Below are 22,439 nucleotides of genomic sequence, written 5' to 3' on the forward strand. Positions count from 1 at the left end.
CTAAATTCCCCAGCTTTGCAGAAACCTATCTGACTGTTCTAAGTATATTGACATAACCTCTACTGCTTCCCAGCAGAGAATTCCAGGGATTCACTACACTTTGGGGAAAAGCAGTTTCTCCTCATCGTCATCCTAAATCTGTTCCCCTGAACCTTGAGGCTACATCCCCTGGTTCTAATCTTACTTACCAGTGGAAACAGCTTACCTCCCTCTATCCTATCAATCCCTTTCATAATTTTATGTTTCTATATTCTTTCATTCTTTTGAATTCTAGGGAGTATAGTCCCAAGCAACTCAATCTCTCCTTACAGGCTAACCTCCTCATCCTGGCTGTGATGCAACCCTTTAGAAATCTCTCCATCATTTACCCATAGAAATTTGCAAAAGTCTTTGGTGACATACCAAATTCTTAGGTGAGAATGGGCCTTTGGAATATTGGGTGAGGTATGTGCCTGATTGGGGTACCTTGTTTAAGGTGGCAGGAATTATAAAGAATGATCATGGATGAGGAAGTGAAGTCAAAGAGAACTTTGTTCTTGCTAGGAGTAAGAAACAACCATGTGAGGAGAAGTATGGGAAATGAAGTTCAAGGTTTGCCACAGCCGTGGCTGAGGTAGAGCCACAGCCAAAGAAGTAGGAAGTCATCTTGTAAGTACTGGCGTGGGAAGTCTTGTCAGCAAAATGTGATGGGTGGAGAAGCTAGGAGATTGGAATAGTGTCCTCAAGGGAAACAGGAGGAGCAGGTGTAGTTGGGGTAGCTGCCAGCCTATGAGCTTGTGTTTGATGTTGTTTGCCAACCTATCAGCTGATGTGGAGGATATGTCTATCTGGATGGAAGGTGGACCTGTCCATTGAGGTAGTGAGTGAAGCACTTGGACAGGTACGTGGGATGGCAGGGTTTGGAGCAATATGGGCTGAACGTAGAAAGTTGAGACTAGCTGGGTGGGTCCCAGGTCAACATGGAATGGTTGAGCTAAAATAACGTGTTTCCGTGCTATGTGAAGTCAAGAGCCAGGAATGGACCATGTGAAAATTTAGAATGAAAGCCAATGAGAGCAAAGATGAAGATGCTTTCTGGACAAGATCAGAAAGTAGCACCAATACAACCATAGAAGAGAAAGGAGTGTGTGTGCGTATAGCATTGCTATGAGAATTGTTCCATTTAAGTGTCATAAAGGGATAGTTGGGACCAAAGTGGGTTTCCGGTGCTGGTTCTGAGTGGAGATTTTTTTGTGTTTCAGTAAGTTCAAATTGAAGTGATTGAATGTTGGCTTAATCTGCTCATGCAGTTAGAATCACATTTATTATCTCCGACTTGTGTGACATAAAACTTATTGTTTAGCTGCTGCAGTATAATGCAGAGATGTAATATTACTATAAATTATAAAAATAATGCAAAATATGCAATAATGAGGTTTGTAGACCTTTCAGAAACTTGATAGAAGGGAAGAAGCTCTTCCTGTATTGCTGCGTGTGGGTCTTCAGGCTCCTGGACCTTCTCCCTGATTATGATAATAAAAGGGGCAAATCCCAACTGATGACTTTCCTTGTAAGGTGACCCCTTTATGCCGGCAACCAGCCTGTTGAAAGTGAAAGTGTACCCCAACGCAGAGGCAGTTCTTGTGGTGTGCACCATGGTACTCCTGAGGAATTCTGTGGATGGAGCTTTGTTTTGTCTAACACACTCTGAGACAGGAGTTGTGTTCTGCTTTCCAGTGACACAGGCTGCTCTGCCTGAGTACAGGGTGCAAGTTCAAGTTTATGGCCGTACAACCACACATATGTGCACATCTAAATGAAATAGTGTTCTTCTGGAACCATGGTGTGAAACTCGGTGCATATATCACATACAGCACATAAAATAATATTAACACTATAATGTTAACAAATAAAAATATTCTGTGGATGTACAAGTTGACATAAAGTGCATGAACTACGTATAGTTAAATATAGAATAATATTGCTGCTATAGTATACATAAATAATGTATACTAGGTGTGCGGGAGTCTCTCAGCATGAGGGAGGAAGCTGGTGTTCTTCTACTGTGGAACCTTCTGCCTGACAGTAGAAGTCAAAGAGATTGTGGAATGGATGCGAGGGGTCCTGTTGCTGAGGACTCTGCAGAGACAGTGTTTCTGGTACACGTCCTGGATGGGGTAAGGGGGGAAGGTGGTGTGAGTTAGATTCTGTGATGATTTCTCTCAGCAATCCTCAAGATCTGTTGCAGAGTCTTGCAGTCAGATGCCCTTTAGTTCCCACACCTGTGGAACTTACGCTGTAGTGAATATTGGTTTCATTTTCTCCTCTGTAGCTGGCTGGTTCATCCTGCTCGCCGTGGTTATCTCTACCCCTGCTGTTCTCGGATATCTGCAGGACTGTTGTCAGGAACAACTCACCGAGCAAGCCCTGGCACAGCGGAAAAGTCATAGTGTCCGAAGAGAGGATCTCCAGAAAGTTAAAATCACCAGGCAGGAAGCTCTGGTGGAAATCAAAACTTTGTAAGTTTACTTCTTGGTGAGCATCTGTGGAGAGAGACAGGAGGTTGAAGAACTGCGACAGTCTAACAAAGAGTCTTCCACCTGAAATAGTGACCACATTTTTCTTTCTGTAGATGCTGCCTGACCTGCGGTGTGTTTCTAATGTGTTCTGTTTCTATTCTCTGAGATTTTTTACCTTTTCCTGGGAGAGCAAATGGAGCCATAGTTTAACTTCTCATCAAAAGGTAGTCCTTCTCATGGATGAGGTATCATACACACTGACCATCCTCTGTGTGGAAAGAATTGCCCTCAGGTCCCTTTTAAATCTTTCCCCTCTCACCCTATGAATCTAGTTTGGTTTCCCCTACCCTGGGGGAAAGATTCCAGGTCCACTTGCTGTTATAAACATGCCTTTGTTGTCCAATTAATCATTGAACAGTGCTTAAGAACATAGTTAGGATATTGTAATCTCCCACTAATTCTTTACAACACTTGTCAGAATCATGTTTATTATCACTAGCGTATATTGTGAAGTTTAGTGTTTTGTGGCAGTGGTACAGTGCAATACATAATACTAAAATTATATATAATATAAATAGGTAGTGCAAAAATAGTGAGGTCGTTTTCATGGACCATTCAGAGATCTGATGGTGGAGGGAAGAAGCTATTTTTGAAATGTTGACTGTGGGTCTCCAGGCTCCTGTGAGTCCTCTCAGGTGGCAGTTGTCTTGTGACTCCATTGTTCAATTTGCTGTCTCTTCCTGGCACATCAATGAAGTGGTAATTGGCAGATAAAGTTGAGTTTATTGTCAAATGTTTGCACAAGTGCAATGTAAAACGTATTTACAGCAGTATCGCAGGCACACAGCATCATATAAACAACATTCACAAGAAAAACTAATTAAACGGTAATTGTATGCAATATTTGCAAGTTAGAATAAAAACAGAATCAATTTTAGTGCAAAGTGGTGTTAGTGTTGCTAAGCTGTAGTGATTAGGGTTGTGCAGTTTGGTTTAATGGTTAAGGGGAAGTCTCTGTTCTTGAACCTGGTGGTGTGAGACTTCAGGCTTCTGTAGCTCCTACCTGGTGGTAGCTGTGAAAGTGTGGCATTACTTAGGTGGTAGAGATCTTTGATAACGGGTATTAGACCATAAGACTATGTAGGAGCAAAGTTAGATCATTCAGCTCAATTCCTACAAAAAAGTGAAGAGATATAGCCCAGTCCATCACAGGTTAAGCCCTCCCTACCATTGAGCACATCTGCAAACAACGTTGCCACAAGAAAACAGCATCCATTATCAAGGAGCCTGACCAACCAGGCCATGCTGTTTCCTCACTGCCACCGTTGGGAAGGAGGTACAGGAGCTGCACCATCTGGTTCAGGAACAGTTATTTCCCTTTAACCATTGTGCTCCTGAACGGAAGTGGATAACATCTTTACCACAACTCTGAACTGATTCCACAACCATTGTGTTCATTTTCATGACTCTGTAATTCATGTTCTCATAATTATTTATTTTTGTATTTGAAAATTGCCTTTGGCACATTGGTTTTTTGTCAGACTTTGTGTAAAGTTTTTCATTCATTCTATTGTATTTCTTTGTTCTACTGTGAATACCCATAAAGAAAATGAATTTCATGAAAGTATGTGGTGACACATCTATGATAAAATATTTACTTAGAGCTTTGAATCCCCTCTACATTTCAATTTTTTTTTCGGTTTACAATGTCTTTAGTATATTTTGTCCCTGATTCACACTGTTAATGCAGGTGTTTTGTGTGTGTGTTCCCTCTCTCAGCTTAATTCATCTGGACGATTTGCTGAACAAGACTTGCATCAGTTGTGAAGCTGCATACCGTGTCCTGTACTGGGAAGATCACTCTGTGTCGGTCCTGTAAGTCAATGGGGCGCATATAAGTTTGGTTTGGACAAGGTGGTGAAGGGAGGGTGGTTGAGCTTGCTGTGAATTTCCTAACCCTCGACCGTGATGACAATGTAAACTATAATTATACAACATAGAATAGTACAGCACTGGACAGGCCATTCAGCCCACAATGTCATGCTGATCTTGATGCAAATTTGTACTAAATGTTGTCCTTTTCCAATGTATCATCCATATCCCTCCATTCTTTTCATATTTGTGTGTGAATCCACAAGCCTCTCAAGCTCCTACCAGATTGTTTGCTTCCACTACTATGTGGGGAAGAAAGAAATTTGCTTTTACATCACCTTTAAACTCTCCCACTATATTATGTACTGCTTAGGCCTTAGGAAAAATTCATTATTCAGTTCTTAATTCGGATATAGAGTTCCATAAGGTCTGGGGACCTTTTATTGAGTACTTTCATAACCTTCCTCTTAATTAAGGTTTTTTTTTGGTCCCTTGCTTTCAGCTCTTTTTTTTTTGGTAGTAGGCATTATTATCTTCTGTTTTCAAATGTATTTACAATTTTGGGGATTTGAATGTCCTGATTTATATTTTCTATATTGTGTTGTGGTTGGTCTGGAGTTTTTTTTTGCTGTGGGGCTTGGGGAGGATACTAACTTTACATGACTTCAATTTGGGTGCTTTCTCAATTATCTTTTTTGTATTACATTATTATTGTATTTATTTTTGCACTGTATTAATTTTCTTCATTCTGGTTTGGGGTTTTTTCTTATCTGTAGTGTTAGAGAAAATGCATTAAAAAAACCAATTAAAAAAAAACAAAAAAACTCTCCCACTGTTTCCCCCCACCCCCCCCCCCCCCCCAACCTTAAAAGCATATCCTCTGGTGCTGGACGTTTCTACTCTGTGGGAAAATATTCCGATTGTCTACCCTATTTAAACCTCTAATAATGTTATAAACTTCTGTCAGTTCTCCCCTTGACTTCGGACACTCTAGAGAGGGTAAACCAAGTTTATCCAACCCCTCCTTACAGCTCCGACCTTCTAATCCAGTCAGCATCCTGATGAACTTCTTCTGCACCCTCTTTTCAGTTCTAATACAGATGCCACTTCACCCACTGAGTTCCTCCAGCAGAACGTGTGTTGCTCCAGATTCCAGCATCCACAGTCTCTTCTGATCCCTGGATTGAAGTTAACTTAGACCATAAGACATAGGAAGATAAAATGAGGTTATTTGGCCCATCAATTCTGCTCTGCCATTCCATCGTGGCTAATTTATTTTTCCCCTTGATGCCATTCTACTGCCTTCTCGCTGTAACCTTTGACACCCTTAATAATCAAGAATTTTTCAGTCTTTGCTTTAAACATATATTTATTAGATATTTTTTCAACATATACCAAATCTCTTGGCTTCCTCACATCTGTCTGTCGTAATGAATTCCACAGCTATACCGCCCCGGTTTAAAGAAATTCTTTCTCATCTCTGTTCTAAAGGGTCCTTCTATTCTGAGACTGTCCTCTCTGGTCCTAACTTCCTCCATTATATTAAACATCCCCTCTCTATTTAGGCCTTTCAGTATTTGATAGGTCACAAAGAGACAACCCCCCTCCCATTCATTCTTCCCTACATTGATCACGGTTGTTGAGTTCTGGGGCTGGATTCACTTGGATACTGAAGTTCTTTCTCTCATGTTGTGTTGTAGGTTTTACGGAACCTTGTTGGGTATACTCTCTCTTCTGTACTTGCTCCCCCTCTGCTGGGTCCTGGCCTTGTTAAACAATGCGATATTTCTGGGCAATGCTAACTTCTACCACGGTAAGTGTGTGGGAGTGGGGATGGGTGTGTCGCTTAGATTGTGAGAGTGGGCTGCATTCAGGGGAGTGAAAGGTATGGTTTTGAGTGCAGCATCGGTGTGATAAGGGTTCTAACAATGCCATACATTGTGTTGCTGCCTCTCAGTTCCAATACCGATTTGATCCTGTCTCTGGATCAGTAGTCTGGGCTTCTGAGGGTCACGGTCCTTTGGCTTGGAAACTGGCCCTTCGGCCCAACTGGTCTGTGCCAGCCATGATGACCATCCAAATTGGTCCCATTTGCCTGCATTTGTGCCATACCTCTCTATAAACATTTCTTATCCATCTACAGTACCTGTCTACCTAGCAAACGTATAGCAGTGCTTGTCTTGTGGTTTAATGACTGTGATTCTCACCATCTAATGTTCTACGGATGTAAGGGCAATGCTCTCTTGAGCAAGTGCTTCAGTGTTTGCCATTGTTACTTTTAAATTAGGCTGGAGCAGAGAATGGTACAGCACAGACTGGGCCCTTCTGCCCAGAAATTGTGTCCACCTTTTAACCTACTCATCAATCTACATAGCCCATAATTCTCCATTTTTCTTACATCCATGTTTGTATTATAAATTTCACAATTTAATTTGTCTTCGTCCTTGCTCCTTATTGTCTGTCTGTATCACTCTTTCTCTATTCTACATTCTGCTATACTGTCTTGATGTACTTGTGTTTTGAAATGTTCTGTGTGGATGGCATGTAAAATCAATGTTTTCACTGCATCTTGGTGTATGCGACTGATTGATTGGTTTGCTTGTCTGTTGTATCTGATGATGACACTGTTAGATTTGTGCATTCAAGGTTGCAGCTGAGTGAGTGACATGGACATCCGCAATAAGGACATAGAAAATACAGGCCCTTTGGCCTACAAAGCTGTGCAGAACATGGCCCTACCTTAGAAATTATCTAGTGTTACCCATAGCCCTCTATTTTTCTAAGCTCCATGTGCCTATCCAGGAGTTTCTTAAAAGACCCTATCATTTCTGCCTCCACCACCATTGCCGGCAGCCCATTCCATGCACTCACCACTCTCTGTAAAAAAAAACAAAAACAAAACAACAACAACTTACCCCTGATATCTCCTCTGTACCCACTTCCAAGCACCTTAAAACTGTGCCCTCTCGTGCTAGCCATTTCAGCCCTGGGAAAAAGCCTCTGACTATCCACACGATCAATGCCTCTCATCATCTTGTACACATCTATCAGGTCACCTCTCATCTTCCATCGCTCCAAGGGAAAAAAGGCCGAGGTCACTCAACCTATTCTCATAAAGCATGCTCCTCAATCCAGGCAACATCCTTGTAAATCTCCTCTGCATCTTTTCTGTGGTTTCCACATCCTTGTGGAAATCGTCCAGTGAGGTGACCAAAACTGAGCACAGTACTCCCAAGTGGGGTCTGACCAGGGTCCTATATCGCTACAACATTACCTCTCGGCTCCTAAACTCAATCCCATGATTAATGAAGGCCAATGCACTGTGTGCCTTCTTAACTACAAAGTCAACCTGTGCAGCAGCTTTTAGTGTCCTCTTGACTCAGACCCCAAGATCCCTCTGATCCTCCACACTGCCATGAGTCTTACCATTAATACTGTATTCTTCCATGATATTTGATTTACCAAAATGAACCACCTTACACTTATCTGGGTTGAACTCCATCTGCCACTTCTCAGCCCAGTCTTACATCCTATCAATGTCCCGCTGTAACATCTGACAGCCCTCCACACTACTATCCACAACACCCCCCAACCTTTGTGTCATCAGCAGATTTACTAACCCATCTCACCACTTCCTCATCCAGGTCATTTATAAAAATCACGAAGAGTGGTGGTTCCAGAACAGATCCCTGAGGCACACCATTGGTGACTGACCTCCATGCAGAATATATCCCGTCTACAACCATTCTTTGCCTTTGTGGGCAAGCCAGTTCTGTATCCACAAAGCAATGTGCCCTTGGATCCCATGTCTCCATACTTTCTCAAGAAGCCTTGCATGGGGTACCTTGTCAAATGCCTTGCTAAAATCCATGCACACTACATCTACCTCCATCAATGTGTTTAGTCACATCCTCAAAAAATTCAGTCAGGCTCATAAGGAACGACCTGCCTTTGACAAAGCCATGCTGACTATTCCTAATCATATTATGCCCCTCTAAATGTTCATAAATCCTGCCCCTCAGGATGTTCTCCATCAACTTACCAACCACTGAAGTTAGACTCAGTGGTCTATAATTTCCTGGGCTATCTCTACTCCCCTTCTTGAATAATGGAACAACATCTGCAATCCTCCAATCCTCTGGAACCTCTCCTGTCCCCATTGATGAGTAGCCTGAGGTACATCTTGTCCGGTACCAGTGACTTATCCAATTTGATGCTTTCCAAAAGCTCCAGCACATGCTCTTTCTTAATATCTATATGCTCAAGCTTTTCAGTCTGCTGCAAGTCATTCCTACAATCATCAAGATCCTTTTCCATATTGAATACTGAGCAAGATACTCATTAAGTATCTCTGCTATCTCCTCCGGTTCCACACACACTTTTCCACTGTCACACTTGATTGGTCTTATTCTGTAATGTCTTATCCTCTTGCTGTTCGCATACTTGTAAAATACAAGTTTTCCTTAATCCTGTCCTCCAAGGCTTTCTCATGAACCCTTCTGGCTCTCCTAATTTCTTTTTAAGCTCCTTCCTGTTAGCCTTATAATCTTTTAGATCTCTATCATTCCCTTTTTTTTAACCTTTCATAAGCTCTTTTTTTCTTGACTAGATTTACAACAGCCTTTGTACACCATGGTTCCTGTACCCTATCATCCTTTCTCTGTCTCATTGGACCGTACCTATACAGAACTCCACGCAAATATCCCCTGAATATTTGCCACATTTCTTCTGTACATTTCCCTGGGAACATCTGTTTCCAATTTATGCTTCCAAGTTCCTGTCTGATAGCCTCATATTTCTCCTTACTCCAATTAAAATGCTTTCCTAACTTGTCTATTCCTATCCTTCTTCAATGCTATGGTAAAGGAGATAGAATTCTGATCACTCTCCAAAATGCTCTCCCACTGAGAGATCTGACACCTGACCAGGTTCATTTCCCAGTACCAGATCAAGTACAGCCTCTCTTCTTGTAGGCTCATCTACATATTGTGTCAAGAAACCTTCCTGAAAACACCTAACAAACTCCACCCCATCTAAACCCCTCGCTCTAGGGAGATGTCAATTGATATTTGGGAAATTGGAATCTCCCACCACGGCAACCCTGTTATTATTATGTCTTTCCAGAATCTGTTTCCCTATCTGCTCCTTGGTGTCCCTGTTACTATTGAGTGATCTATAAAAAACACCCAGTAGAGTTATTGACCCCTTCCTATTCCTAACTTCCACCCGCAGAGACTCCATAGACAATCTCTCCATGACTTCCTCCTTTTCTGCAGTCATGACACTATCTCTGATCAACAGTGCCACGCCCCCACCTCTCTTGCCTCCCTCCCTGTCCTTTCTGAAACATCTAAAGCCAGGCACTTGAAATAACCATTCCTGCTTCTGCACCATCCAAGTCTCTGTAATGGCCACAATTCTGGATTGTGGAAACTATTCTGGATCTGGTAGTGGATCCACTGCTATAGTCTTCCTTTAGTTCTAGTTCTCCTTGGCACCACTCTTCTAGGTGGTTCTGAGAAATTTTAATATGACACTGATGACAAGTTTTAGGCCCCCATATCGAATAAAGGATGTGCTTGCATTGGAGAGGGTCCAGTGGGGGTTTGGGAGAATGATCCTGGGAATGTAAGGGTTAATATGAGGAGTGCCTGTACTCACTGGAATTTAGAAGAGCGAGGGGGCCAGAGCTTATTGAAACTCATCGAATATTGAAAGGCCTAGAAAGAGTAGGCATGGCTAGGTTATTTCCCATAGTGGTGGAATATAGGACCAGAGGGCACAGCCTCAGATTTGAAGGACTTTCCTTTCAAACAGAGATGAGGAGGAATTTCTTTATTCAGAAGGTGGTGAATCTGGAATCCAAGTTATTGGGTATACACTGCCTTGAAAAAGTATTCAGCCCCAAACCCTTTGTTCATATAAATGAGAATTACATCCAGGGATTTTGATCTGTATAACTGAGAATTTTTTATTTGTGACTCATGCGCTGCTGCTTTTTTTTTGACCCTATAGGCCAAAAAAAAAAACGGGAAATTGTGAAGTATGGAAAACTAAAAATTCAAGAACTGAAATGTCATAAGTTCAGAAGTATTCATTCCCTCTCCCCCTTTGCTTGGTCTTGGTTGAGCTTCCTCTTGTAGCTTTTTACAGCCAGTAGTCTCTTTGGATACATCTCTATTTGCTTTGCACAATGTGATGGAGCAAGATTTCCCCATTGCTCTTTGCAAAATTGCCGAAGCTGTTAGTTGGTGAGTGGCAGTGGATAGCAGTCTTGAGGTCTTGCCAGAGATGTTCGAATGGGATAAGGTCAGGACTCTGACTGGGCCACTCAAGGCCATAAATTTTCTTCATTTGGAGCCACTCCAATGTTGCTTTGGCAGCGTGCTTTGGGTCGTTGCCCTGCTGAAAGATAGACTGTTAAGCTTTCTGGCAGAGGCTAGCAGGTTTTTATCTAGGATCTCTCTCCATTCATCTTCCCATCAATTCTGACCAGATTTCCAGTGCCTACTGCTGAAAAGCATCCCAATAGCATGATGCTGTCTCCATCATATTTTCCAGTGGGGGTGGTGTTACCTGGCTGATGAACAGTATTAGATTTATTCTACATGTACCACTTAGTATTGAGGCCAGGAGGTTCCATTTTAGTCTCATCTGACCACAAGACCTTCTTCCACATCTTTACAGTATCTTCTATGTGATGCTTTGCAAAGCCTTTATGGGCAAACCATGACTTCTGTCTTGCCTCTTGTCCATAAATACCCATTTTGTGCAATGCCTTGAGAGATTGTGGAGCCATGAACTTCATCTCCAGTTGCAGTCACCGACTTCTGCAGCTCACCCAGAGTGACTGTTGCTGTCATAGTAACCTCTCTTACCGAGCTGTCATAGTAACCATTCTTCCCAGGCAACTGCCGTTTGCATTCCGTCTGGCCGATATATGCTGCTCCACATTCACAGGGAATCCTGTAAAAGCCAGGCGTCCTGAGACTCAGATCTTCTTTGACCCGTATAAGCTGTGATCTGAGCTTCCTGATGGGTTTGTGGCTGGTACTAGTAGCATATAGAACAGGTGAGAAGACAGCTGAAACGTCTCCACCCAAGCAAGGCTGCAGGCCCAGATGGTGTCAGCCCCAGGGTGCTCAAAGCCTGTGCCTCCCAGCTATGTGGAGTACTTCACCATGTCTTCAACCTGAGCCTGAGTCTCCAGAGGGTTCCTGTGCTGTGGAAGACGTCCTGCCTCGTTCCTGTACCGAAGACGCTGCGCCCCAGTGGCTCCAATGACTACAGACCGGTGGCATTGACCTCCCACATCATGAAGACCCTGGAGAGACTTGTTCTCGAGCAGCTCCGGCCTGTGGTTAGGCCACACTTCGACCCCCTCCAGTTCGCCTACCAGCCCCGACTAGGAGTTGAGGATGCCTTCATCTACCTGCTGAACCGTCTACGCCCACCTGGACAAGCCGGCGAGCACTGTGAGGGTCATGTTTTTTGACTTCTCCAGTGTGTTCAACACCATCCGTCCTGCTCTGCTGGGTGAGAAGCTGACAGTGATGCAGGTGGATGCTTCCCTGGTGTCATGGATTATTGATTACCTGACTGGCAGACCACAGTACGTGCGCTTGCAACACTATGTGTCAGACAGAGTGGTCAGCAGCACTGGGGCTCCACAGGGGACTGTCCTGTCTCCCTTTCTCTTCACCATCTACACCTCGGACTTCAACTACAACACAGAGTCTTGCCATCTTCAGAAGTTTTCTGATGACTCTGCCATAGTTGGATGCATCAGCAAGGGAGATGAGGCTGAGTACAGGGCTACGGTGGGAAACTTTGTCACATGGTGTGAGCAGAATCATCTGCAGCTTAATGTGAAAAAGACTAAGGAGCTGGTGGTGGACCTGAGGAGGGCTGAGGCACCGGTGACCCCTGTTTCCATCCAAGGGGTCAGTGTGGACATGGTGGAGGATAACAAATACCTGGGGATACGAATTGACAATAAACTGGACTGGTCAAAGAACACTGAGGCTGTCTACAAGAAGGGTCAGAACCATCTCTATTTCCTGAGGAGACTGAGGTCCTTTAACAACTGTTGGACGATGCTGAGGATGTTCTACTAGTCTGTGGTGGCCAGTGCTATCATGTTTGCTGTTGTGTGCTGGGGCAGCAGGGTGAGGGTAGCGGACACCAACAGAATCAACAAACTAATTTGTAAGGCCAGTGATGTTGTGGGGGTGGAACTGGACTCTCTGACGGTGGTGTCTGAAAAGAGGATGCTGTCCAAGTTGCATGCCATCTTGGACAATATCTCCCATCCACTCCATAATGTACTGGTTGGGCACAGGAGTACATTCAGCCAGAGACTCATTCCACTGAGATGCAACACTGAGCATCATAGGAAGTCATTCCTGCCTGTGGCCATCAAACTTTACAACTTCTCCCTCGGAGTGTCAGACACCCTGGGCCAATAGACTGGTCCTGCACTTATTTCCACTTGAATAATTTGCTTATTATTATTCCATTATTTATGGTTTTATATTGCTATATTTCTTCACTATTCTTGGTTGGTGCGACTGTAACGAAACCCAGTTTCCCTCGGGATCAATAAAGTACGTCAGTCCGTCTGTATATCGGCCAGGCAGGACGCACGGTAGAAGCTTGCATCAAAGAGCACAGGAGGTGCATCCATTTGGGTTACCTGGAGAAATTGGTGGTAGCAGAACATTGCACTCACAATGGCCATAGGATTGACTTCGACGGCACAAAACTATTGTGCTGCAGCAGTGGATTTTGGAACTGCCTAGTTAAGGAAGCCGTTGAAGTAAAACTAGAGGAAAAGAATTTGAACAAAGATGAAGGTCTCACTGTATGTAAGAACTGGAATGTGATTGTAAACGAGGTGGGACAATGGGAACCTAATTGGATGAGGGATGGACGAAGTTATAGTCAGGAGTGTCGGGGGTCTAAGTACCACCAGACTAGACATGCCCAGGCATCAGTCCTGACGAAGATAGCAGAACTTGTCATTGAATCGTTGGTTTAAAATTGATATCTGTACCTGGCTGGAAGCCCGAAAAGAATTTAAACCAATGCCAGTTACCACATTGCATTACTGTGGCGTCCTGTTCTCGGTATGGAAACCAGAGCGGTACAGGAGAGGCCTCATTAAAACTCTTTATAATCTCATAAGGGAGGCCAACATATCATTAAAATTGTTGATCTCTGACTTTCCGATTGCTTGACATTCTTACTACTGCGTCTCTGAACTAACACATCTATATCCCTTCACAATAACTATTATGTGATTCTGGCATGTTAAAGTATATAGCTTTCTAATTTTTTGATGATATGTGACAACTGTGCAACTGGATTGCAACAATCTAAAGTTCCCTTGATCCTGAAACAGATTTCAGGTGCAGTTCTGTTTCCTGCCTGATGGTGGTGTCACCAAACCATATCAAATCTGTTTTTCTTTGAAGAGTTGGAAGGATGCTGAAATAAAAATGCAGTGGGGACTGGGAAAAGTCAAGAAATGAAACATTTTTAAGTTGTGCAGCAAAAGTGGGCAGGTGCAGAGCAACGGAGGGGGAGAGCATCAGACAATGAGTGACATTTGGAGATAGTCTGGTTGAGAGAGGGATGTCAGTTGGCAAGCATCAAGGGTTTGTTTGAGAGATTTGGCGTTGGATTAAGTCAGGATTACCGGAAGAGGTGAGGGTGGATATTTGAGCAAAAAGATGGGAATAGTTGATCATCTGAAATGAATGCATTCGTTGAGTCCAAGGCTGTAATATATAATGTAGAACAGAGACAGGCCATTCAGCTCAAAGTCCAAATCAAAGTACACACACGTCACAATATACAGCTCTGAGATTTATTTTCTTGTAGGCAATCACAGTAAGTACAAGAAACGCAATAGGATCAATGAAAAACTGAACCCAATAGAACTGACAAACAACAGATCTGCAAAAAAAGCCAAACTATGCAAATACAGTACAAAAAGGAAAGAAATAAAAAAAAACAAATAAGCAATAAATATTGAGTAATTTCAATTAATTGAATTGACTTTATTTCTTAAATCCTTCACAGTCCTGAGGAAGAAAAATTTTTATGTTATGTCCCCATCTGCATGTGCAATTTATAGTCATTTGTAATAGTATGTACAGTAAGATATACAGTCAGTATAGATTAGAAATATAATTGTGTCCTTGAAAGTGTGTACATAGATTGTGGAACCATTTCAGTGTTGGGGTGAGTGAAGTTATTCCCTCTGTTTCAAGGGCCTGACGTTTGATAGGTAATAACTTTTCCTGAACCAGCTGTTTGGTTTTTGAGGCTCTTGAACCTCCATCCTGATGGAAGCAGTGAGAAGAGAGTAATGCAGACTATATTGTCAATTTAAACTGCACGTTTATCTGCACATTATCCATATACCTCCATTCCCTGCCTGTTTAAATGCCTTTTAAACTCTATTGTATATGCTCCCACCACCTCCCCTGGCAGGGCATTCCAGGCACTCACCAATTTGTGCAAATTTATATATAAAAAAAAGCTGACTTGCTTATATTCTTTAGATGTCTTTAATTACAATACTCTGAAGGTGGTTTTTTTTGTAATAGTGAGGTTTTTTTGTGTATTTTCCAACCTGCAGACAAAATCGACTTAAGGACTTTGGACCCGTAGGTAACCCCGGGGACTTCCTGCGCTGTTCTAAAGCAAATTACTGTGTCTGAGAGTGGGAAGGGGGCAGGGAGAGGGGAATCGTGGCTGGGCAAAGGGGAAGGGAGAGAGCAGGAAGCGCCAGAGAGGCATTCTGTAATGATCAAGAAAGCAATTATTTGGAATCATCTGAGTTTGCCTGGTGTCTCAGGGCTAGGTGCATCTGCGCCTGCTTTAAACCCCACCCCAACAACGGGCTCCACCCTCACCATTTCCAACACCCTTTACTCCCACCAGATTTACCAATACTCTCCGCTCCACAAATACAGTGCTGTGCAAAAGTCCTAGGCAGCCTAGCTCTATATATATGTATAAGTGTGTGTGTATATATATATATATAGTGTAGTACTGTATAAGTGACAAAAAAACTAACATTTATTCCAGTACTGAGCTCGGTTGTAAGGATGCATGCGTGTTTGATAGGGAGAGCAAGTCAACATTGACGAGTATACCTCATAGCGGAGGAGAGCATTCTCAGCAGAGTCTGGAGGGAGCAATATGCTGCTGGGGCACTGGACTGCCAGAAGTATTGCTTTTCCTGTGGGAAGAAGGAAGTGAGAATTCCAACGATGTGCCAGCATCTGCGAGGAGTCCAGAGTGAACATTCCACATAGAGATTCTCCAGAAAAAGCGGCTGAAGCCTCCACTGCCGTGGCTACCTGTAGAATCATTGTCTGCGCTTCTCTAAGGTCCTGTCAGCTATGATTCCTCAGCCGTGGTTCCATACCCTTTTCCTAACTAAATGCAGTAAGAGTTTCTTACCCTCCATCAGGGTATCTTGGTGGTAGAGGCAGTGGTAGGCACTAGTAGGGCAAAAGGGAAGGAGTTCCAAATTGCACCAGAGTGAACCATAAGGAACGTGAACAAGATCAGGCTATCTAGCCTAATGAGCTTGCTTCACCTAAGTAAGATCATGGCTCATCTAGCCGAAGATTTCAGCTCCCTTCATATCCATAACATCTCTCTTTGGCATGTTAGCCATGTCTTCCACTCTGAAGGCCAACATGAAATGGTCATTCAAGGCCTCAATCATTTCCACATTACTCTGTATTAAATCCCCCTTCTCATCTTTAAAGGGACCTTTGTTTACCTTAGTCACTCTTTTCCACTTCATATAATTTTTAAAAACTTTTACTGTCTTTTTATATTTTGTGCTGATTTACTTTCATAATCTCTCTTCCTTGTGTTTTAAATATCAAATGATTCATATTTTGATATGTTTAGGAGGAGTGTTTGATTTTAATTTTGATGTGGGTTTAGCTTGGGTGGGATGACTTGAAATGATCTGGGATAGATGAATTTTGTCTTTTTCAGTCTGCATTGAGAGAACAGTTTGCTGAATTGCAGCCTTATTCTGAATCTGAATTATACATGAATTCTTTGTGTGTGTTTTTTTTGGTTCTAAAGTTCCAGGGTTGTTTGGTGAAGTCCCTGGGTATACCACTGCCACTAATTCCAGTCTTTTCAGCAGAGAAAACCTCTGTTTGTAATTTGGAGTCCACTGACTCCTCCTCCCACCTTTCCAACCAAACCTCCTTTGCCCTTTTCCATTTCCCCTGTGAATGGAAGGGATTACCCAGATTTGCACCTAATAACCATGTCAAATGCAGTCATTTGTCCTGCATTACAGCGTGAAATTCATTCCAGTGAAGGGATGAGGGTGAATTTGCAGTATGCTATTACTTAAAATCGTATTAGAGTTTTAGCTGTTGCCAGCCCCTCTCTCCACCCTCACGGCCTAATTTGGTCTCCTGTTATAAACTGATGTTGGGTTTGCAAACCCACGCTTTGAGCTGAGTTAACAGTGAAGATGTGAAGTTCATGTTTCCCCTTGCTGGTAGAATGTTTTCTAAATGAGAGAATTCAGGCACCAGAGGTGCAGAAGGTCTTGGCATTCCTAGTGCAGGATTCCATAAAGGTTAACTTGCAGGTTGAGTTAATAAAGAAGGAAAATGCAATGCTGGGTTTCATTTCAAGGGGAATAGAACATAAAAGCGTAGGTGTAATGTCGAGGCTTTGTAAGGCATTGGTCAGAATACCACAAGTGGAAAATTGTGAGCAGTTTTGGGTTGGTCCTGGAGAGAGTCCAGGAGAGGTTCACAGGAATGATCCCAGGAATGAAAGGCTTTTTGTAGGAGGATGGTTTGGTGTCTCTTAGCTTGTACTTGCTGGAATTCGGAAGGATGAGGAGGGGGATCTCACTAAAACTTGAATATTGAAAAGCCTGGATAAAGTGGATGTGGAGAGGATGTTTCCACTAGCGGAAGAGTTTAGGATCCAAGGGTATGGCCTCAGAATGAAGGGGTGTCCATTTAGAACTAAGATGAGCAGGAATTTCTTTAGCCAGAATTTGTTACCACAGAAGGCTGGAGGCCAAGACTTTGGGTGTAATCAAGGCTAGGATTAATGGATTAAGAGAATGGGGTTGGATAAAAATACATGATTGAATAGCAGAGCAGACTTGATGGACCAAATGGCCTAATTCTACTCTTATCCTGAGGGTATCTTGAATGAGGTTTTTGTAGTCTCAGAAACAAGGGGCTGGCCTGTTATTCAGCAAACTTGGGTAGAGATGGTTGAATTTTTAGCTGGGAAGGGAATGTAGAGAGTTGAGGATTCTCAAGATGAAAGATCAGCGCTGGTCTTTGATGATTCACACTGAATAGTCTGTTCCTGCTTCTTCCCCATGCCTCTCACCCTATCCCTCCCCAAAAAAAAAACAATCTGAAAACAAAAAAAACTGAGAAAACTCAGCAGATTGGATGACATCTGTGGATGAGAAATGAAGTCAACATTTTGGTTCTGAATCAGGGTTCTGGCCCTTAAGCGTTGACTGTTTTTCTCACCATGGATACTGCTTGACCTGCTGGGTATCCTCAGCTGTTTCTGTTTTTATTATCTTTCTTCTCCTCAGATGTCCCAGGGAATTTCACAAGCAACCAGAATGAACTGGAGGAAAGCTTTCTGTCAGTTTCTGCATGGTCAGAACCCCAAAGCAATAGTGAGCTGAAAAGATGAGGAAGCAATAAACAATCTATTGGAGCTTAGCGGGTCAGGCAACATCTGTGGAGGAAAATGGATTGTTGACATTTCGGGTGGAAACTTTTCATCTGGACTGAAAGGTAGAGGGGAGATGGTATAGAGAGGTGAGAGGGATGGGGGAAGCAAGAACTGGCAGGTGACAGTTGGATCCAGGTTGGGGGGTTGATGAGAGGAGAGTGGGAATATAGACAGATGGGGAGATGGTAGGTGAAGGTGACACAGGGCTGCAGATGGTGGAATCTGATAGGAGAGGAGATGGAGGATAGATCAAAGGGAAGGGGGTGGGAAGCCAGATGAGAACAATAGGGTGTATGAGTGATTGGCAGATAGAGGAATAGAAAAAAAACAGAGTGATGAGGCTGAGTGGGTATAAAGATTAGCTTTATTTGTCACATGCAGTGAAAAAAATAACTTATGTCAAAGACTAACAGTCTGAAGATTTGCGGGCTGCCCCAGCACCCGTTGCCATGCTGCCAACATCAACATCGCATGCCCACAACTTACTAACCCTAACTCTTAATGTCTTTGAGATGTGGGCAAAAGCAGAGCGCCTGGAGGAAACCCATGTGGTCACAGAGAATGTATAAACTCCTTACAGACAGTGGCAGGAATTGAACCTACATCACTGGTGCTGAACAGTGTTCCACTAACTCCCTTTGATATCGTCCCAACCTCAAGGAACAAATAATGGGTATTGATTAGGTGGAGAGAAAGAAGAAGATCAGATGAGTTTTAGTAAAATGTTGGAGAGATGAGTGTTGATGTGACTCAGTGTGCTCTCTTCAAACAAGGGCCATAGAATCCTTTGCATTCACTTGAGGCCAGGCAAAGCACAGGCATAAGCCTCTTCCTGTTTACATGTTGTTTTCTAAATGTACTGGGCCATTTGAGCAAAGGCAGCTTCAGGAGGGCTTGGTAGTATACCTTTTCCCTTGATCTTGTACTTTTGCTGTAACTATAACACTTCATGTTACAATCTGATTATTGTATTGTTCTACCTGCACTGCTGTAATGAATTGATCTGCATCAACATAATGCAAGACAAGTTTTTCACTGCACCTCGGTACGTGTGACAATGATAAACTAACTTGCGTTGAAATACCAAGATAGTTAGAGGTAGATAGATATTGCAACATACAGTGAGATGTGTCGTTTATGTCATCGGCCAACACAGTCCTAAAATGTGCTGGGGCCAGCCTGCAAGGATCACAATATTCCAGCGCCAACGCAGCATACCCACAACTAACTAACCTTAACCTGTACATCTGGCAGGAAACTGGAGTACCCGGAGGAAACCCACACAGTCACAGGGAGAATGTACAAAGTCCTTACAGACAGTGGTGGGAATTGAACCCTGATCGCGATTGCTGGCACTGTAAGGTAGTACACTAACTACTATACTACAATTCTGCCCCAGGTTGAGTAGCAGAGGGCTTCGTAACATAGATGGAAGGAACTCTGTAGAGGTATAAGGAAGAGTGCATGGAATTGACATAAAAAGGACATTGGATACAGTGTGTGGAATTACAGTCTGGATCTCTGCCTGGGTTTTGTGTTCCACACACACATCTACAAACTTCTCCATATCTCACCCTATTTGAACAATCTTCCATTCCTTTCTCTGCAACTTCAAGTTCAAGTTTATCATTGTTCAACCATGCACACGTGTACAGCTGAGCAAAACATCATTCTTCTGGGGGGAAAAGAGCAGTGTATATAGTTATCTAGTTTGCCCTCAGCAACATCTATCCATGTGTTTCCTGCCACATTCTAGCTGCAGGAAATCCTTTACTGAATGGTAACTGCCTTGTGCTCATGGGTTCTCACACAAGTGGACACATCTCTTGATAGGACCAGGAGCAGCCCATTCTCTGTTGTCTATGAAGCTAAACACTCCCACTTTGTTCATTTTGTTAAAGAACCCCAGGTTTCTTTGGTTTTTCTGCTCATACTAACCCTGCAAACTCTCTTGTCTGCTCCTTCAGTGGTAAGGACCAGAACTGTGTATAGTAACCACAGTCTAAACTAAGGATCTATACAGGTTTGACATCACTGCACAACATGAGATTCTGTAGATGCTGGAAATCGACATGCAGATGATGGGGGAACTTACCAGGTCAGGCAGCATCAATGGAAGGGAATAAAAAATTGACAATTTGAAATGCCAACCCTTTAATCCTTTCCACAGATGTTGCATGACTGGCTGAGCTCCTCAGCATTTTGTGCGTGTTACTCTTTGCTGTCACTCCTCTGCTTTTCAATCCTGCTCCTCTACAAGTGCTCCCCAGAGTCTTTTGAGCTAACTTCCTCTCAGCCTCATTAACCTGTGTCAGCACTTAGTACAACTGGCTTTCCAGAACAGTGGGTGGGTTCAGAAATCATTGTGACAGAAACACATCCTGGATTCTCTCTACTCTAATAGACTTAGTCCATCTGCTTTTATTTTCACCCCCTCCTGACCTTACAAAAGAGTCTTGAACCAGAGCTCCACTTGTCTGTGTAATCATAATGTTTTAGTGAAAATAAATAGTGATGTAGCTGTGTCTGGAGTTGGGGATTAGGATAAATTGATAGAAAGCAGAGCCTTTACAAAGCTTTTGTATGTTTATACTGAGATCTCATGCACAAGAACAAACCCTTTGGCATTCTGACCAAGTTGCCTACTGGACCCATTTTCCCTTCTATCTCTCAGTCCAGGTGAATGGTTTCAACCTGAAACATAAACTGCACATTTCCCTTCATAGATGCTGCCTGAGCCACTGAGTTCCTCCAGTGCCTTTTGTGTTTCTTAACATTTCCTATCCATGTATTTTCTGAATTTCTTTTAAATTGTATGATTGGATCTGCTGCAATCATTTCCACCCTTCAGTTTCCACGTACCCACCTCTCTTCACGTGGGAGAAATTTGCCCCTCAGGACCTCTTTAAATCTTTCTTCTCTCTCCTTTCATAGAGAAGTGAATTTTGTAGCAAGCTAATTTTAGAGGCTGTAAATCTATGAAGTAGCATCCTCTCTAGTCAGGATATACTTAAAGCTCATTTTACATTATGCAAGTGGAATGGCGTAGAGATTGGGAATCAAAATGGCCAGAGCCTGGAAATCTAATATGAAAACAGAAAGCACTGGGAACATACAGCAAGTTTGGCTGCTGATTTCCTCCAGCAGTTTGGGTGTTTTGCTCAAGATTTCAGCACCTGCAGAATCTCCTGTGTTTATCATGTCACTTTGAAAGCTTTGTGCAAATTATTGAGCAGTTGGAGGTACAGCTTGAATGGAGAAGGATGTGCAAATTGTCCAATGAACACACTGTGCCCTACATTGAGGTGATACTGGATCTATTTTGCCCTTGTCTGACCAAAAATTTTAAAGTGATTCTGCTGTTCCTCTGAATGGATGAGTTTACAGTTGGTAGATTTCCTGTTATGATGCCTAATCACTACAGTTTCGCAACACCATGAGCACTTCAATCATGGGCATTTTTATTCTAATTGTGTTCTTTCTTGTAAAATCGTGTTTAAATCATGTTCTTCTAGTGATTACTGCTTCTATGATGTCACGTGTCTGGTAGGCAAGTGGGTTCAAGTTTATTGTTAGCAACTGCATACACAATGTTTCTCTGTATCAAGGTGCACAACATGTAACATATAACTCACTCACAACGCATAAAATAATATTACCATTAGTAAGTTAGCAAATAATTTACGACACAAGTTTTAAAAAGTAAGCAGTACAATACTGCTGCTGCTTCATAAGTGAGAGGACCTGGATGGTGACATTGAGTTTAGTAGTTTTGTGGCCTGGGGGAAGAAGCTGTTTCCCATTCTAACAGTCTTTGTCTTAACTGCTATGGTACCAACTGCCATGATAGAGGGTCAAAGAGATTGTTGGATGGATGAATTCTTTCCAATGCTAGGTGTCCTGTGTACCCATAGTTCCTAATAAATATGAAAACAGAAGCATGGAAGACTTCTTAGCAGTCCTCATAATCCTTTATAAGGTCTTGTTGTCAGATTCCCTGAAATTCCTGTATCAGACAGTTATGTAGCTGGTTAGGGCACTTTCAATGGTGGGGGGGGGCATGTCTGGGGGAGCAGGGTGGAGCCTTGCTTGCCTAAATCTCCTCAAGAAGTGGAGACGCTGTTGTGCTTTCTTCACTGAAGAGGTGGTGTTGAGAAAGCGGGTGAGATGGTTGTTATGTGCACTCCCAGACATTTTCTGCTCCTAGCTCTCTCCACTGAGGAGCTGTTTATATGCAGTGAGGAGTGGTCAGGCTGCACCTTCTGAAAGTAACCTTTCCTTGCACTTGTGCAT

General features: G+C 42.8%; 1 protein-coding gene across 1 annotated transcript in view; it reads left to right on the top strand.

Annotated features, from left to right (window-relative positions):
* zfyve27 (zinc finger, FYVE domain containing 27) overlaps window positions 1-22,439 on the top strand; it is a 204,803-nt gene that overhangs the window by 13,357 nt on the left and 169,007 nt on the right. The window contains exons 3-5 of the mRNA XM_059947154.1: window positions 2,312-2,498; window positions 4,278-4,373; window positions 6,071-6,183. Of these exons, the coding sequence (XP_059803137.1) occupies window positions 2,312-2,498; window positions 4,278-4,373; window positions 6,071-6,183 (396 nt within the window). The remainder of the gene's footprint in view (window positions 1-2,311; window positions 2,499-4,277; window positions 4,374-6,070; window positions 6,184-22,439) is intronic.

The sequence above is a fragment of the Hypanus sabinus genome, chromosome 22 (genome assembly GCF_030144855.1).
Source record: "Hypanus sabinus isolate sHypSab1 chromosome 22, sHypSab1.hap1, whole genome shotgun sequence".
Classification (NCBI taxonomy): domain Eukaryota; kingdom Metazoa; phylum Chordata; class Chondrichthyes; order Myliobatiformes; family Dasyatidae; genus Hypanus; species Hypanus sabinus.